The sequence below is a fragment of the Entelurus aequoreus genome, linkage group LG01 (assembly GCF_033978785.1).
Source record: "Entelurus aequoreus isolate RoL-2023_Sb linkage group LG01, RoL_Eaeq_v1.1, whole genome shotgun sequence".
NCBI classification, from domain to species: Eukaryota; Metazoa; Chordata; class Actinopteri; order Syngnathiformes; family Syngnathidae; genus Entelurus; species Entelurus aequoreus.
In genome coordinates this window covers 43,332,470-43,348,161 of record NC_084731.1, presented here as the reverse complement: position 1 = coordinate 43,348,161, position 15,692 = coordinate 43,332,470, and the positions used below count along the sequence as shown (strand labels likewise).

The 15,692-nt window shown below is 38.9% G+C and overlaps 1 protein-coding gene across 1 annotated transcript in view; it reads right to left on the bottom strand.

The window, feature by feature from the left end:
- LOC133662558 (protein SFI1 homolog) overlaps window positions 1–15,692 on the bottom strand; it is a 38,219-nt gene that overhangs the window by 9,221 nt on the left and 13,306 nt on the right. The window contains exons 7-18 of the mRNA XM_062067001.1: window positions 15,364–15,520; window positions 15,125–15,286; window positions 14,978–15,048; window positions 14,829–14,921; window positions 12,063–12,160; window positions 11,885–11,951; window positions 4,296–4,426; window positions 4,133–4,214; window positions 3,902–4,065; window positions 2,407–2,473; window positions 2,203–2,298; window positions 1,872–2,077 (exon numbers count right to left, since the gene is read on the bottom strand). Of these exons, the coding sequence (XP_061922985.1) occupies window positions 1,872–2,077; window positions 2,203–2,298; window positions 2,407–2,473; window positions 3,902–4,065; window positions 4,133–4,214; window positions 4,296–4,426; window positions 11,885–11,951; window positions 12,063–12,160; window positions 14,829–14,921; window positions 14,978–15,048; window positions 15,125–15,286; window positions 15,364–15,520 (1,394 nt within the window). The remainder of the gene's footprint in view (window positions 1–1,871; window positions 2,078–2,202; window positions 2,299–2,406; window positions 2,474–3,901; window positions 4,066–4,132; window positions 4,215–4,295; window positions 4,427–11,884; window positions 11,952–12,062; window positions 12,161–14,828; window positions 14,922–14,977; window positions 15,049–15,124; window positions 15,287–15,363; window positions 15,521–15,692) is intronic.

Below are 15,692 nucleotides of genomic sequence, written 5' to 3'. Positions count from 1 at the left end.
ACTTCAGAAAACCACTGTCACTAAATACAGTTCGTCGTTACATCTGTAAGTGCAAGTTAAAGCTCTACTATGCAAAGCGAAAGCCATTTATCAACAACATCCAGAAACGCCGCCGGCTTCTCTGGGCCCGAGATCATCTAATATGGATTCATGCAAAGTGGAAAAGTGTTCTGTGGTCTGACGAGTCCACATTTCAAATTGTTTTTGGAAATATTCGACATTGTGTCATCCGGACCAAAGGGGAAGCGAACCATCCAGACTGTTATCGACACAAAGTTCAAAAGCCAGCATCTGTGATGGTATGGGGTGCATTAGTGCCCAAGGCATGGGTAACTTACACATCTGTGAAGGCACCATTAATGCTGAAAGGTACATACAGGTTTTGGAACAACATATGCTGCCATCTAAGCGCTGTCTTTTTCATGGACGCCCCTACTTATTTCAGCAAGACAATGCCAAGCCACATTCAGCACGTGTACAACAGCGTGGCTTCGTAAAAAAAGAGTGCGGGTACTTTCCTGGCCCGCCTGCAGTCCAGACATGTCTCCCATCGAATATGTGTGGCGCATTATGAAGCGTAAAATACGACAGCGGAGACTGTTGAACGACTGAAGCTCTACATAAAACAAGAATGGGAAACAATTCCACTTTCAAAGCTGTAACAATTAGTTTCCTCAGTTCCCAATCGTTTATTGAGTGTTGTTAAAAGAAAAGGTGATGTAACACTGTGGTGAACATGCCCTTTCCCAACTACTTTGGCACGTGTTGCAGCCATGAAATTCTAAGTTAATTATTATTTGCAAAAAAAAAATAAAGTTTATGAGTTTGAACATCAAATATCTTGTCTTTGTAGTGCATTCAATTAAATATGGGTTGAAAAGTATTTGCAAATCATTGTATTCCGTTTATATTTACATCTAACACAATTTCCCAACTCATATGGAAACGGGGTTTGTATATATTAGGGCTGCGAATCTTTGGGTGTCCCACGATTCGATTCAATATCGATTTTTGGGGTCACGATTTTTTTCGATTCAACGCGATTCTCGATTCAAAAACGATATTTACCCGATTCAAAACGATTCTCTATTCATTCAATACATAGGATTTCAGTAGGATCTACCCCAGTCTGCTGACATGCAAGCAGAGTAATAGATTTTTGTAAAAAGCTTTTATAATTGTAAAGGATAATGTTTTATCAACTGATTGCAATAATGTAAATTTGTTTTAACTATTAAATGAACCAAAAATATGACTTATTTTATCTTTGTGAAAATATTGGACACAGTGTGTTGTCAAGCTTATGAGATGTGATGCAAGTGTAAGCCACTGTGACACTATTGTTCTTTTTTTTTTATAAATGTCTAATGATAATGTCAATGAGGGATTTTTAATCACTGCTATGTTGAAATTGTAACTAATATTGATACTGTTGTTGATAATATTAATTTTTGTTTCACTACTTTGGTTTGTTCTGTGTCGTGTTTGTGTCTCCTCTCAATTGCTCTGTTTATTGCAGTTCTGAGTGTTGCTGGGTCGGGTTTGGTTTTGGAATTGGATTGCATTGTTATGGTATTGCTGTGTATTGTTTTGTTGGATTGATTAATTAAAAAAAAAAAAGTAAAAAAAAAAAGAAAAAAATTTTAAAAAAAAAATCCAAAAAAAATCAAATCGATTTAAAAAAAAAAAGAGAATCGATTCTGAATCGCACAACATGAAACTTGCGATTCAAATTAATTTTTTCCCACACCCCTAATTATATATATATATATATATATATATATATATATATATATATATATATATATATATATATATACACATACTGTACATACACACACACACTGGCACCCAGACGCATTTTTACCGACCAATGTGGCCCCCGAGTCAAAATGATTGCCCAAGTCTGATTAATAGGGTTTCTAAAATAATTGCAACAAAAACTGTCCAAGTGTCTTCCTGTGCACAGTAAAGCATAAAAAAGAAGGTAGAGTAGGTGATACAGTACCTTGGCTTGAAGAGTGAGGGCCCAATGCCAGAGTGCTTCCACAGTCTTCTTAGACATGTTGTGCTGGACCTGGAAGTTAAACTAAATCAATCATGTAAATTCGGGACACAACAAAAGGTACACCTGCACAATTTATTGAAATACTTATGTGTAAATTGACTATGTCTACAGTAAATACTATATACTGTATGTACCTCCCAGGTCACAACGCTCTGCTTGTTGACTTGGTTTTCTTGGCAATGCTGCTTGTGCTCCAGCTTCCTTGTCTTCAACTTCTGTCTCTGGACAAACTGAGACAGACACTACTGTATAAAAGTCAATGTTTCACCTCGCATAGGCCGTATCACTCATTAATATTAACACTTGTGAAATGAGGAACGAGTGGGGGAAAAAGGCACCTTTTTCCACCTGGCCAGAGCCCTTCTCATGCAGCACAGATCACCCTGAAGACAAGCCTGCTGCTCACTGGTACACACAAACCCAAATCATTTACAATGATTAGTATTGTAACTAAGAAATATGATTAAAAAAATAGTATACCGAATCTCACAAAAGCTATTTCAACAATAATGGCTGTGGGTTATTGTCAGAAGACAATCTATACTCTTCCGGGTCTCTTGCAGGTCAATTTTAAAACTTTTGAATACTTTTTTTAAGACCATAATAAATACAAATTTAAGACCCATTTCACATCACAACTGACAAAAAAGTACAAAGACAGGAAGGAAAATTAGAGGCCTGGAATGAATTGTAACATAAATAATTATTTCACAGGTCATAACATGCACCATTCGCTAGATGTGCTCCATAAATTGTGACCGCACTACGCAGGTACTTTTGTTCCATTTTGTAGTTATCAATAACGCCCTCAAAAATCAAAACATTTAAGAGCGAGACTGAAGTTCCATCCATCCATTTTCTTTCGCTTGTCTATCTGGGATCGTGAGGTGGGCTGGAGCCTATCCCAGCTTCACTTAATAATAATAATAACTTTTTTTCATAAGGCGCTTTTCAAGGCACTCAAGGTCTCTGTACATCAAGTGGAAGCAGCAATAATAAAATTGAAGAAAAGCAACAATTAAAAAAAGTTTATACATTACACCCCCAAGATTTGAACCTAGCTCATAGGGGCCGGTTTTGCCCCCCGGAATACCAGTTGAATAGCCCTGCAGTACACCGACAGCAGTACAAGTTGCTGTGTGTCACGGTTAGATAGGAGCTGCTTAGAGGGTACTGGTTTTCAGAGAGCCGCGATTATTGTAACCCGCCCTGTTCCTTGTTCAAAACATCGAAAATATGCCCCTCCCAAGTAGACACAGGGAGAAAAAGGACGAGGCTAACTTGGCCATGTCGCGAAAGCTGTGTTTTTGAATGATTTATGCTTTCGCTTACCTGTGTAACGGCAGCACGGTGGCCATTGCCTCTGTTTTAAAAATGTCTCCTGGTGGGCAAGCCACATGGGCTAATCAAAGGAACATTTCCTTCTGCCCGCACTCAAGTGTTTTATAAAGTTTAACTTGTAATTGTGAGAAATAGATATTTATTTGTTAAATATTTTCTCTTAAACCAGTAACAGTCAGTGGTGTTCTTGGTATACATTTTGGTTAAAACATTTTTTAGCTTTAAAGAAGTTGCAAATAGCCCCTTTAATTTCTATTGCGTTGTCCCCTTTAGAAGATATAATAAAAGTTTCCTGAAACGTGAAGAAAATACTCCATTTTGTGAGATATGTACTGCATTGGGGTCATTTTTTAAACCAGTATCATCACTCTGTGTGTGGATGTTCTCAAGGATTCCAACAAGACATTAGATGCAACTATGCAACCTAGTTGAAACGTGGGTGAAATGTGTCTGCTTCTTGTTTTAAGAAACCAACAGTGCTCTACTTCTCACCTGTCCGGCAACTCTGTAATGGCGTCTTCTTGCTGTTTCACAGGGACAAGAGAACACTTTTGCTCCTGCCTCTTCTCTTTCTCTTCTCCCATCCGCTGCTGGGTCCGCTGCCTCCAGCGAGCCCAGACTCTCTGCAGACGACTTTGCTCTTCGTGAAGAATGGCCTGAGGGGATATGTCAAGTTTCACTCGCTGCGTTGATGCTGCAAGCATCAACCGAGGGACAACATACCATTCGCTGTGACAGCATCTCGTCTTTGTGTTTCTCCGCCCGTTCCTGCCAGGTGTGCAACACCCAGGTGCACAGGCGCTGCCTGGAGATTAGCAAGGTGACAAATAATTGTTACGGAGGTCTGGACATGATGAATAGAGAGAAAGGTGGGAAATTGACGCACATATTGTAAACATCCGCCCTGCGTCTCCTGTCTGTCTTCAGCCTTTTCTGCAGAGTAAACTCAATCCAGGAGTTCAGGTATCGTGGCAACAAGTGCTCTGCAAACCAGATATCCGCACGCCACTCCAGCTCCTGCATCACAATAGCCAATAAAGTATGTGTAGATGTCTTAAAGGGCACCTATGATCAATTTGTCTTTTCTGACTTATAAATGTTGTTATAATGTTTGATACTCGTGTTAAACTATTTGATTCAAACTTAACTTTGAAAGATCCTGTTAAAAAAATACCTAAAATTGTTAAATTTAACTTGGCAAACTTTAAACATATAGACCATACTTGACGGTAGAGTCTGCAAAGATTTATATGCACACTATGATATTTAGTCACATCAACTAATGCCACACCACTTGGTCCCATACATCTGAGAGCACTTGGAGCCCACTCAAGTCTCTGTTTAAGAAAACATTTAAAACTCTATAGACAGGAAGCTCTTGCATTATCACAATTTTGTTAGTAAGTATAATATTTTAGATTTGGAAAAACAATCAAAAGTCTCTGGATGCTTCCCTTATTTTTAAAGTTCTGAATGGACTTGATTCTCCACCCTTGATGGATTTTATATGTAAAAAAACAACAGTGGAGTAAATAATACAGTTTATTAGAGGCACAACATTATGGAATACTTTATTGGAGCAGATAAGAAACTGTGAGACCTGCCTGACATTTAAAGCAATTGATTGAAGTCAAACCAGTCATTCTCCAACAGTGTTGGGTTAGTTACTGAAAACCAGTAACTAGTTACAGTTACTAGTTACTTTATTTCAAAAGTAACTCAGTTACTTACACCAAAAAGTAATGCGTTACTGTGAAAAGTAACTATTTAGTTACTTCTTTTTTCCCTTTTTTTTTTAAGGATCCCATTAATGCCTTTTTAGCCTTCATTTCAGTACTGTTATAGCACTGGAGAATAATACAATCTGTTGATCAACTTGACATGCATTTGCATCACTGAACTCTGCTAAGCAATGTGGTCTACATACAACACACAAAGACAAATATAGGTTTCAAAGGGCCAATTTATTTCAGGCCAGAACAAATTGACAAAACTATTTTAAATAGCTGCAACATAATGGCACTTTAACTTTAAGTAGATAGGATCTTTGATCCTAGACACAACTTACATTTAACTAAAATGTTATTTTCTTTGTGCTCGACAAAAGAAAAGTAGTGAGAATGTTAAGACACTCGACTTCTGGCTTCACCATGATGTCATGTTAGTTGTTATGAGAGTAGCGTATGTGTGTGTGCGTGGCCCTTTAAGATATGACAGCATGTGAGGTGAGTGACGTCAGTGAGTGAGTGGGCGAGAGAAGTGAGGGACCGGCGACAGTGAGTGCGTGCAGGTGCTCTAGCTTGGTGGATGGTAGTAATGGGATCGGCAATTCTTTTGACTGTACTGAATCACTAGAATCAGTTCCTTAAATTGAGTCGTTCAAAAAATTTGTTCACCTGCTGCTGGGATAAGCTCCAGCCCCCCCCCGCGACTCCGAGAGGGACAAGCGGTAGGAAATGGATGGATAGATAGATGATTTGCTACTTCGCAGTAATTAATTTATCGCGTTTATGTCCGGAACCCATCCGTCCATCCATTTACTACCGCTTGTCCCGTTCGGGGTCGCGAGGGGTGCTGGAGCCTATCTCAGCTGCATTCGGGCAGAAGGCGGGGTACACCCTGGACAAGTGTCCACCTCATCACAGGGCCAACACACCCATTAACAGCAATAAGGACGACTGTATTTTCAGTTCATTTTATCATCCATTACATCTAGAAATTTGATTTCATTTACCCTGTCAATGTCGACTTTATATATTTGTATTTGTGTCAAACAGTGACGTGCGGTGAGGTTCATGACTGGTGAGGCACTGACTTCATCACAGTCAGATTTACCAACATATGAACCCTAAAGAGTATCTTATTCACCATTTGATTGACAGCAGTTAACGGGTTATGTTTAAAAGCTCATACCAGCATTCTTCCCTGCTTGGCACTCAGCATCAAGGGTTGGAATTGGGGGTTAAATCACCAAAAATGATTCCCGGGCGCGGCGCCGCTGCTGCCCACTGCTCCCCTCACCTCCCAGGGGGTGATCAAGGGATGGGTCAAATGCAGAGGACAAATGTCACCACACCTAGTGTGTGTGACAATCATTGGTACTTTAACTTAACTTAAACTTTACACATACAAACTGTAGCACACAAAAAAGCACATTTAATAAAAAAAACATTATTATGGTCTTACCTTTACTTATAAATGAAGTCCATGCGCAGCTCCTTTTGAACAAAAGCATCGATAACTTGTTTATAGAAGTCTTCCTTATCTTTCTTCAGTTTTAAAAGTCTCTCTGTCTCGATGGAGATCTTCCTTTAAGTATTACCTCCTGCTTCGATTGAAAGTCCAGTTTAGAAAACTGTTTTATTTTAGATATGTAATCCTCCATGTTAATAATCCAGGCAAGAGGAAAAAATAAACGATCGCTGCTAACTGTTGCTGCTTGTTGTCACTTCTTTTGCCGCCCGAGTAGTCACAAGAATGATCTCTGGGATCACTACAGCCCTATACCACCAGGAGGCGGGATTACTGCAAGCCTCACACAGTGCGTCTTTTGCAGCCGTTTTATGATTGCTCAGCACAAGAAATACGTTACACACATACAGTTGTTGACAAAATACACTGTACATTATATACCTCAGCTAACTAAACTATGGAAATGTATAATATAATTCATACAGCAATACGGTCTCACTGCACAGCAGGCCAGCAGTTAGCCGAGTCATTGCGCAATCCATGGTGAGGCTCAACTCAGTGACGTGCCTCAACTGGCTGCTGATCACCACAAAGTCTCTTCTCAGTAACTGGCTGCTGATCACCACAAAGTCTCTTCTCAGTATTTGAACGGCAAATGTGAAAATTCAGCGATTTTGAATAAAAATAATCTAAAACTGGTGAAGTTAATGGAAAATAACTTTATAGTATAATCACTGGATACATATAACAATTTAATTTTTTTTTTTTTTCTTTTTACATTTTTTTTCTTTCCATGATGGCACGTGAGGCGCCGCCTCACCTGCCTCCCCTGACTGCACGTCACTGGTGTCAAATGCTTTTGTTAGATCCATAAACACCGCTGCTGCACCGTTTATGATCAATTGCATTGGCAATTTCCTCTGTGACTTCGATTAATGCCATCAATGTTGAGATGTTAGCTCTGTATCCTAATTGTTGGAAAAAAAAGTGTTCCACTTTGCTGATTAATTTGTCCAACCTATAGGTTGTATTCAGTCACATGACTTTTTCTGGGATGCTTACGTAGGGTGAACAAAGTGGTGGTCAACCAAACCAATATGGCTACTGTGCAGCAAACAGAGTGTGAACTATCTGAGTATGCCAGGGGTCTAGATCTTACCAGTAAAAGCAAATACAAGCAAAACAATTGAACTATGCAATATAATCGACCCCTATAGGTTTTAAAAATAAGATTTCTCGAGTGATCTCAAGGATTATCCGTCAGTCGCGTTCCCAGACATGGAAAAAATGCTTCTAATGAGCAAATACATCTGCAAATGGAACAAGTCAACATCCGCTTGGTAAGATTTATTGAAATAAGACAAAAGTGATCTTGAAATGAGCTATTAAAACTTATTATTAGCTATACTTACTAGTATTGTGAAGTTGTGTGTCTTACAACAAACTTGTGATGCTCAAAAGTAGTATTTTTTTCCCTCAGAAGATCTATTACCTTATAACATGTTATGTCTCACTGAAATATTACTATTCAGAAGATTGTATTAAGTTTGTTTAGAGATTTTGACTAGAGACTAGAAATACATACTTGGTGAGATTGTGAGTTTTTCCAGTGCTAGTGCTCCAGACGTCCTTCTACACGACAAAGCAGATAACAACTTTGCAAACATCTTTGTCTGTGGCTGGATCAAATACATTTGTATAAAAGATTCTCCCGGATACAACATGTATCGTTTTTGCTTGGGTAAGGTTGCATTTTATGGTTTAACTTTGTGTTTTGCGAAGACGCGTTCTCGTCAACAAAATTGCGAATAGGACTCAATAGCCTCAATTCGCTAACTCGATAGTGGATAAAGGAGTTATTGTGATGTAGAGAAATCCCATATTTTTACCAATTTTCCCAGAAGATTTACCATATTTTTTTAAATGCAAATGTTGATGCTCCTCTGACCCACAGCAAGAGAAACGCATAATAAAAGTGTTTGTGAAATCCACTGATGGTTTTTGGTGCTAAATTAAGCATAAAACATGTTGCGACTGGTTTCCTAAAATAAATAAAAAATAAAACATTTAATTAAAGCATTGTTTACTGACATGCAATATTCATGTTTAGCTAACGTTTTTCGGGAAATTAATATCGGCTCGAATTAGCGGTTATCAGCCTCCTTGACAATAATCGGTAACCATATCAGTCGATCTCTAACACGTGCACACGCACGTGCCCACTGTACTGTCCAGTATGTTACCGAGTACCGTTGCATGTCTGTTGCAGACTAGCAGTGAAACACTCCAAATGCTTCACAAAGTTAGCGAGCTACACGCTGTCATTTTGTTAATGATTTGTTTTTAAATTTAATGAATACCATCCACTTTTTCTTCTCAGCACTTACTTTCTACCTTCCCATTGTTGGAAAAACAGAGTCATGTCCATCTCTAGCTATAGGATAATGGTAGCGAGTAAGAACATATGTTTTGGTTGGATCTTACGGGGTTCACAGTCGCATTCACTATGCTAAGTAGCAGTGGGGAAACTTGTAACCCAAAAACAAGAAATCATAACAATTAGCTGAGAGAAAGCTTGTATACGAAAAACTCTCAAGCTGGTGCAATCGTATCCCGAGGCACGACTGCACTTTCTTCATCCCAAATTGTGTACAGGGTGAATTTGCAATCTTCCCCTCTCAGCCATAACTCTTGGATTAGGCTGCCTCCTCCTGACTGCGCTGACTCTGTTGCAATTGGTCAGGGGTCGACTCCTGTTCCTTGTCCTCCGCTCAAAGCTGCATAGAGACTACATAAGCGATTACGTGCTTATGGTTATCAGCAAACAACAAAGAAGAATTTAATATTGGATATAATTGGACAAATATTGGGGAATCCATCGTGGAACCATGCTTTGTCGAGAGCAGAGGAACAGCGACCGTGAAGTCGGTCTTCGGCTCCCCAAAAATAACAAATCTTAAAACTGCTGCCTTACACAAGTTTTTATGCACAATTTTAACATAAAAAATAACACTTTCTGTTTTTTTTTTTTCTTCTTCCAAACAACGACCAGTACTCAGCAGCAGTCTCGGGTTAGCACAGAGCGCCAGCAAGTTGCTGCAATCTTGTTTAAAACCGTCGGACTTGGGGCCTGTTCACATGGGAACGTTTTTAGGTGGAAACGGTTAAGTATTTTATAATTTCAGCCTTTCATACACGCTGGAACACCAGCGTGAGAAAGTCTGATAACGCTGTCTTGTCGTTATCATGTGTAAGGCTGCAGCTAACGATTATTTTTCTATCGATTAATCTATAGATTTTTTTCGATTAATCGGTTAATCTATAGATTATTTTTTCGATTAATCTATAGATTATTTGTCCTTTTACCGATTATTTTTTTCTTCAAAATGAAGATGAAAAAATAAATGTAGGCCCGTTTTTTCAAAAGGCATGGCTTTTATTTACCAAAAAAAAAGAAGTATGGTCACTCAGTCAACATTGACAACAACATGACTAAATATTCTGTAACAATGTAAACATTTAAAACTTTTAACATTTAACAAAATTAAAAGTAGCTTATTTGCTTTTTAATGTGCAAATATAAAAGTCAACATCCAGTGCAAATCTTAATATTCTGCAATAGTATAAGCATTTCAAAAGTAAAATTATTGCTTATTTTGCTTTAAAATGTGCAAAAATAAAGATAAACATCCAATACAAAAAAGTGCCAATCTAAATATTCTGGAGCACTGTAAACATTAAGTATTGCTTTTAAAATGTGCAAAATAAACATCCAGTCCAACACAGTACACAATAACCAATTCTACTCATTCCAGTGAGTGACTAACAGTTGTAATGAAGAAAGGTTAGCATGTGTACATGCTCTGGTTCTTTTCTTGTTTACAATATTCCCAGCAGCTGAAAATAGGCGCTCAGAAGGGGTCGATGTGGCTGGAACTGAGAGCTAATTAGCCTTCACCTCAAGCCAGGACTGCGAGTGAGCTGAGCTGCAGTTTATATTTCAAGAAGGTCAACGGGCTCATAGTGATGTTACTAGTAGTTGACTGGGAGGTGTTTATTATCATTTGGGGAGAGTCCGCTGCCTGATGCTCACCTGCTAAACACCTATCTGCTCCACGCTGAAGCGCTGACTACATGCGCTCTGAATACACACTGCTGATTGGCTGATAATGCTTCGTGTGTACCAATCAGATGGTTGTGTGGGTGGGACAATGCTGCGTGTGTACCAATTAGATGGCTGTGTGGGTGGGACAATGCTGCGTGCTGAGACAGAGGCAGAGGAGCGAAGCAGCTTGGTAAGACTTTAGCAGCTAAAGTTAGCTTTAGCTTAGAAACTCGTTCGGTACACCCCCGTGCCGAACCGAAAGCCCCGTACCGAAACGGTTCAATACAAAACACGTACCGTTACACCCCTAGCAGATACAAATGACACATTCATGTTTTTGTGTAATGATGACAACGTATACTCGCGCGGACGATTGACTAGTTGATGGTTTTCTTTTCAAATGTTCATTCATAGCCGTTGTGCTGCTATGATAGGCCATTTCCGCTCGACACAGTGTGCATACAACAACATTATTAGGCCGTTTATTAAAATACTACCACATTTTTGACCACTTTTGGCATGCTTTTCCCCCCTCGCTCGCACCGCTCGCATCGTCTGCTTTGCGCTTCGCCATGACGGTAGTGTGACGTCAATATGCGACGCGTCGACGCACAAAAACGGCGTCGACGTATTTACGTAACCGATGACGTCGACTACGTCGACGCGTCGTTTCAGCCTTAATCATGTGGACAAGTAATACCAAGAAAACTACTATTTTTTGAAAACGATAACATCACAGCACTGTTACATGACCAGAAAAAAAGGGATAAGGCACGTAGCACCTGCTAACAACAACGGTATACAACAAAGCTGTGTCTGTGTTGTAGTTATTGCTATTAGAAGTGTGGCAACAAAGACAGACAATATTACACGTCATATTATTTTAAATATTACCACAATGTCAAGCTAGGACCACCAGAAGAACAAGCTTGTGCTTAATTGTCTCCTTTACTACTGTGAAAACCAGCGTTTAATATTGTAACTTTTGTGTATGACTTTCTGCTGTGCACTATGCACACCTCCGTCCCATGCACACAGCACTCTCCTTAATTCAGCTCTTTTGAGGCCCAAAACACCCCTGCAATATGTTCATTCTAGTCAACATTCATGTTTTTTTTCTACAGTAATTTAGATAAGATGTTAAGTTTCAACTCAACATTGTGTCCAACATGAAATACCTGCATGTGTCTTTGCTGTGCGAGTTTCTCCCTCCAGTGGTCGTAAAAGCGACTCAACAGGGTCATGCTGCCAAGGAAAAAGGAAAAAAAAGACAACAAACCGGAGCGGTGAAATGTAGTAGGCCAATTTAACAACGCCACATAGCAGAAAATTATGAAAAAGTGACAGGTAAAGCACCGGTAGTTGGTCAGCGCCATGTCTGTCAGGGCTTGGAAAGGTTCATCTTCAGCCTCTTCCAGCCTGTCCTTCCACAGCCACCAATATCTATTGATCACCTGTGTGAAATATTAAAACAAGGCATACATGGATTTAACTGACACAAGCCACAACATTAAGTACACTTGCACAATCCAATGTAGACCAATTAAAGGTGTAACCGTAAAACTGTAATCACAGTTTTAAAAACACGTTTAATTTCATTTTGGGTCCAGTATAGGATGCCTTTGTTCTGCATCGAATGATCTGTACCGAAAAACCATAATACGAAAACATGTACTGTTAATCCCTTGATCCAACACATAGGCTTTGCAATGTGAATGACATCCATGAAATATCAATACCAGGGTCTGGGGAAAAAATATGGATATGGCAATATATCGTAATACTTTTTCTAACGATATAATATTGATTCTAAATGTCTTTTTTATATATATTTTCAAAACAAAAACAAAAAAATATATATATATATACTGTATTTGTTTTTAAAAAAACATATATGTATGAATGTATGTATGTGCATATATGTATACTGTATATATATATATATATATATATATATATATATATATATATATATATATATATATATATATACACATACATATATATGTATAATACAATATAAGACATTGAGAATTGATATTATATCGTTAGAAAAAGTATTACGATATATTGCCATCTCCATATTTTTTTCCCCGACCCTGGTATTGATATGTCATGGATGTGTTTAGGGCTAGTTGTAACTCAAGGAAGACTTCCACACCTCCGCTCTGCAAAGTGTTGCAGTATTTCTACTTTCCTGTATGGTGTTATTGATGAGAAAGGCAGTATGAGAAGTCGACACTTCAGAAGTAAAACCCATGTTTTTGACATTTGAGTGGCAAGAAACATTATCCACTTTCTTAACAATTGCAATACAGTGAACCCTTGTTCATCACTCTTAATTGGTTCCGGACGTGACCGAGGTCAATTAATTTCCGCAAAGTAGGAATTATTAATTTAAAAATGTAATATTTCCAAAGCTAGTGCATACCAAAAGCTGTTTATGACTTTCTAAATAAAGTGCATTTCTCAACATTATGACAGCCCTCTAAACATGAAATAACACCAACATAGTCACCTTTACACTCCTTTAATCCAATATAGTAATGCTGCCTTAGGCTGAGCCAATCAGTGGCCACAATGCTGAAGAGCACACTCTGATTGGTTTGGTCTCATCTCGTAGCCAATACTACTGTAGTATTGATATTTTTAGTCAATCTAACCATTATTTTAATACTTTAAAATACTCAATTTAGGCCAACAATACGTAGAATATACATGAAAAAAGTGCAATTGTGTAGCTGCAAACTTCAAAGTGATACATTCCAAGGGATGGCTGTAAATCATTCAAACCACATTGTTTTTGGACTTTGGGTTGTGTGTGGAGAAAAAGACTGCTGCAAATCAATTGAGTCAACATTTTCCAGCAGGAAGATGCTTTGACAAGACGTGATGTCGTCGAACTGTAAAAATGAATTTAAAGAGTGTTCTAAAACTACGAGCAGCATAGTAGAAAACATTTTAAGATAAAGACTAGTACAGGCAACCCACGGTACGGTTTGTACCTTGGTTTTTGGACCACTGATTTGGTTCATTTTCAGTACGTCTTTTGTGTTTAAGGAGAAAACTTTTTCCCCAAAATGTCTCTCAAAAGTATAATTTGTGTACTGATAAGACATTTCTTAAATGAACAGAAACCAAACAAAACACCTTCAAATGGTAAATTACTACTTATTTCTGCACTATTTGTACATCAGTGCTTCTCACCAGTGGTTTGGCAGCGGTTCGCACAATGAAAATGGCAAGCGTGACCCAACTTGCACACATTTATTAAGTCAAATAGCTTATAGCTTGAATTTGAAGTAGTGAAAAATAACACTGTGCCAGCATAAGTCCAATGATCACTTTACAGTTTTTATCCACATATTGAAGAAAACAAAACATTTTAAAACAGAAACTCAGAAGTGTCTGTAGAGTTTTTCAGATATGGTATATATGAGGAGCTGAATCAGAGCAAACACATAAATATTAAGTGTGAATAAAACATATATAAACATAAAAACATGTTATTCTTCTGATTAACTCAGTTTGGCCAAATAGTTCAGTCACATCGTTTTACCTGCAACTCCACATTGTGTGCAGAATTGGTTCAGGCAATGAGCTACAGTCATGAATGGTGAGATGCTGTCTCTCGCGAGAGGGTTCAACAGATTTGAATAAAGACATTGTTCCTTTAAATTGTGGACTTTTACCTTCTCTGCTCATGCTGTACATGATTTGGTTTTTTTTGTCGAAGAGAGGGGGCATAGGGGGAGGTATGGGTAGAGGCTTGAACAGTGCTTGAACAGTGCTTGAACATTTCGCCGCAGGGAAGGCTTTATGCTACCTGCACAGGTGTGCGTGCACACACACACCCGCACACTTCAAAATAAATTACAAAAACAAAACACTGCGGTCCACTAGGGCAGATTGTCCCGTGCAGAGCAGACCAAACACTCCTGTATTTTACTGTGTATAGTTGCATCCTTAAAAAAAGATAAATTATCAAAAATACTTTTTACTTTGTTTCCAATATTCGTGTTTTTCACTATTTGCAGGGTTTTGGAATGTACCGTAACCCCCATTCATAGGGTGGATCTACTGTAAATGTAGTTATGCTATCATCAAATGCCAGTTACTTACAGTCTGGTAATGATGTTGGACAGCCACCTCGTTGTTCAGACGCCGTGCTCTGTTCTGGCTCACGTTGAACGACATAACCTGCAGTAATGCACGCTGAAAGAAGAACACACATCAGTAATCGTTAACCAAGACTCTTCTCCAGATCATACCTGCAGGTGCTGATGGTGGTGTTGACTGGCCATCTGGTCTCGGCCTGCTTTTTCTTTGCGCCCTGTCACATCTGCGGAGGCGCTTAAGAATGAAACTGGTAGGTCCGAGTTGGCAGTAAAAGCTAAATTTTTAAAAAAAGAGGATACACGCCCTCCATTTTAACACGGCTCGACGCTGAGCGCACCGAATGGTCAGCTGCTCCGCCCCTTTCAAACGCTCCTCCTCGCTGTGTTTTCGACGCCACGCAATCCTCCACACTTCCCAGCTCTGCCTCATCAAGAGAAGATGGGCGGTGTGCATAGCCACAGCTGAATGACAGAGAGAAAGAATGAATTCTGAACGGTGACGCTTTTACAAAAATGACTTAAAAGATCTCCAAGATAACCTTGTAACTGTTTCTTGTGCTGGCGAGAGGAGACAACAGTTCGCCACTGAATCAGCCATTTCTTTTTCCCGCTGCTGATGTAGTGAAGAGAGGCTTTGGATTCATTCTCTCTTTGGGAACAAACAGCAGCGTGCCTCTCTTTCCACTGAAGAAAAGCCTTTCCCAAAAGAAAACAAGAAAGAGGTTAACACACTAGGGATGGGATTTCTTGCTCTCTGAAGACGGTTGGATCTTTAGGAGTCGTTCCGTTCAAAAGAGTGGCTTGTAAATATATTTAGTTTTTTTAAACTGTTTTTCTTTTCTTTTTTGATCAAGGACACAATCCTAAG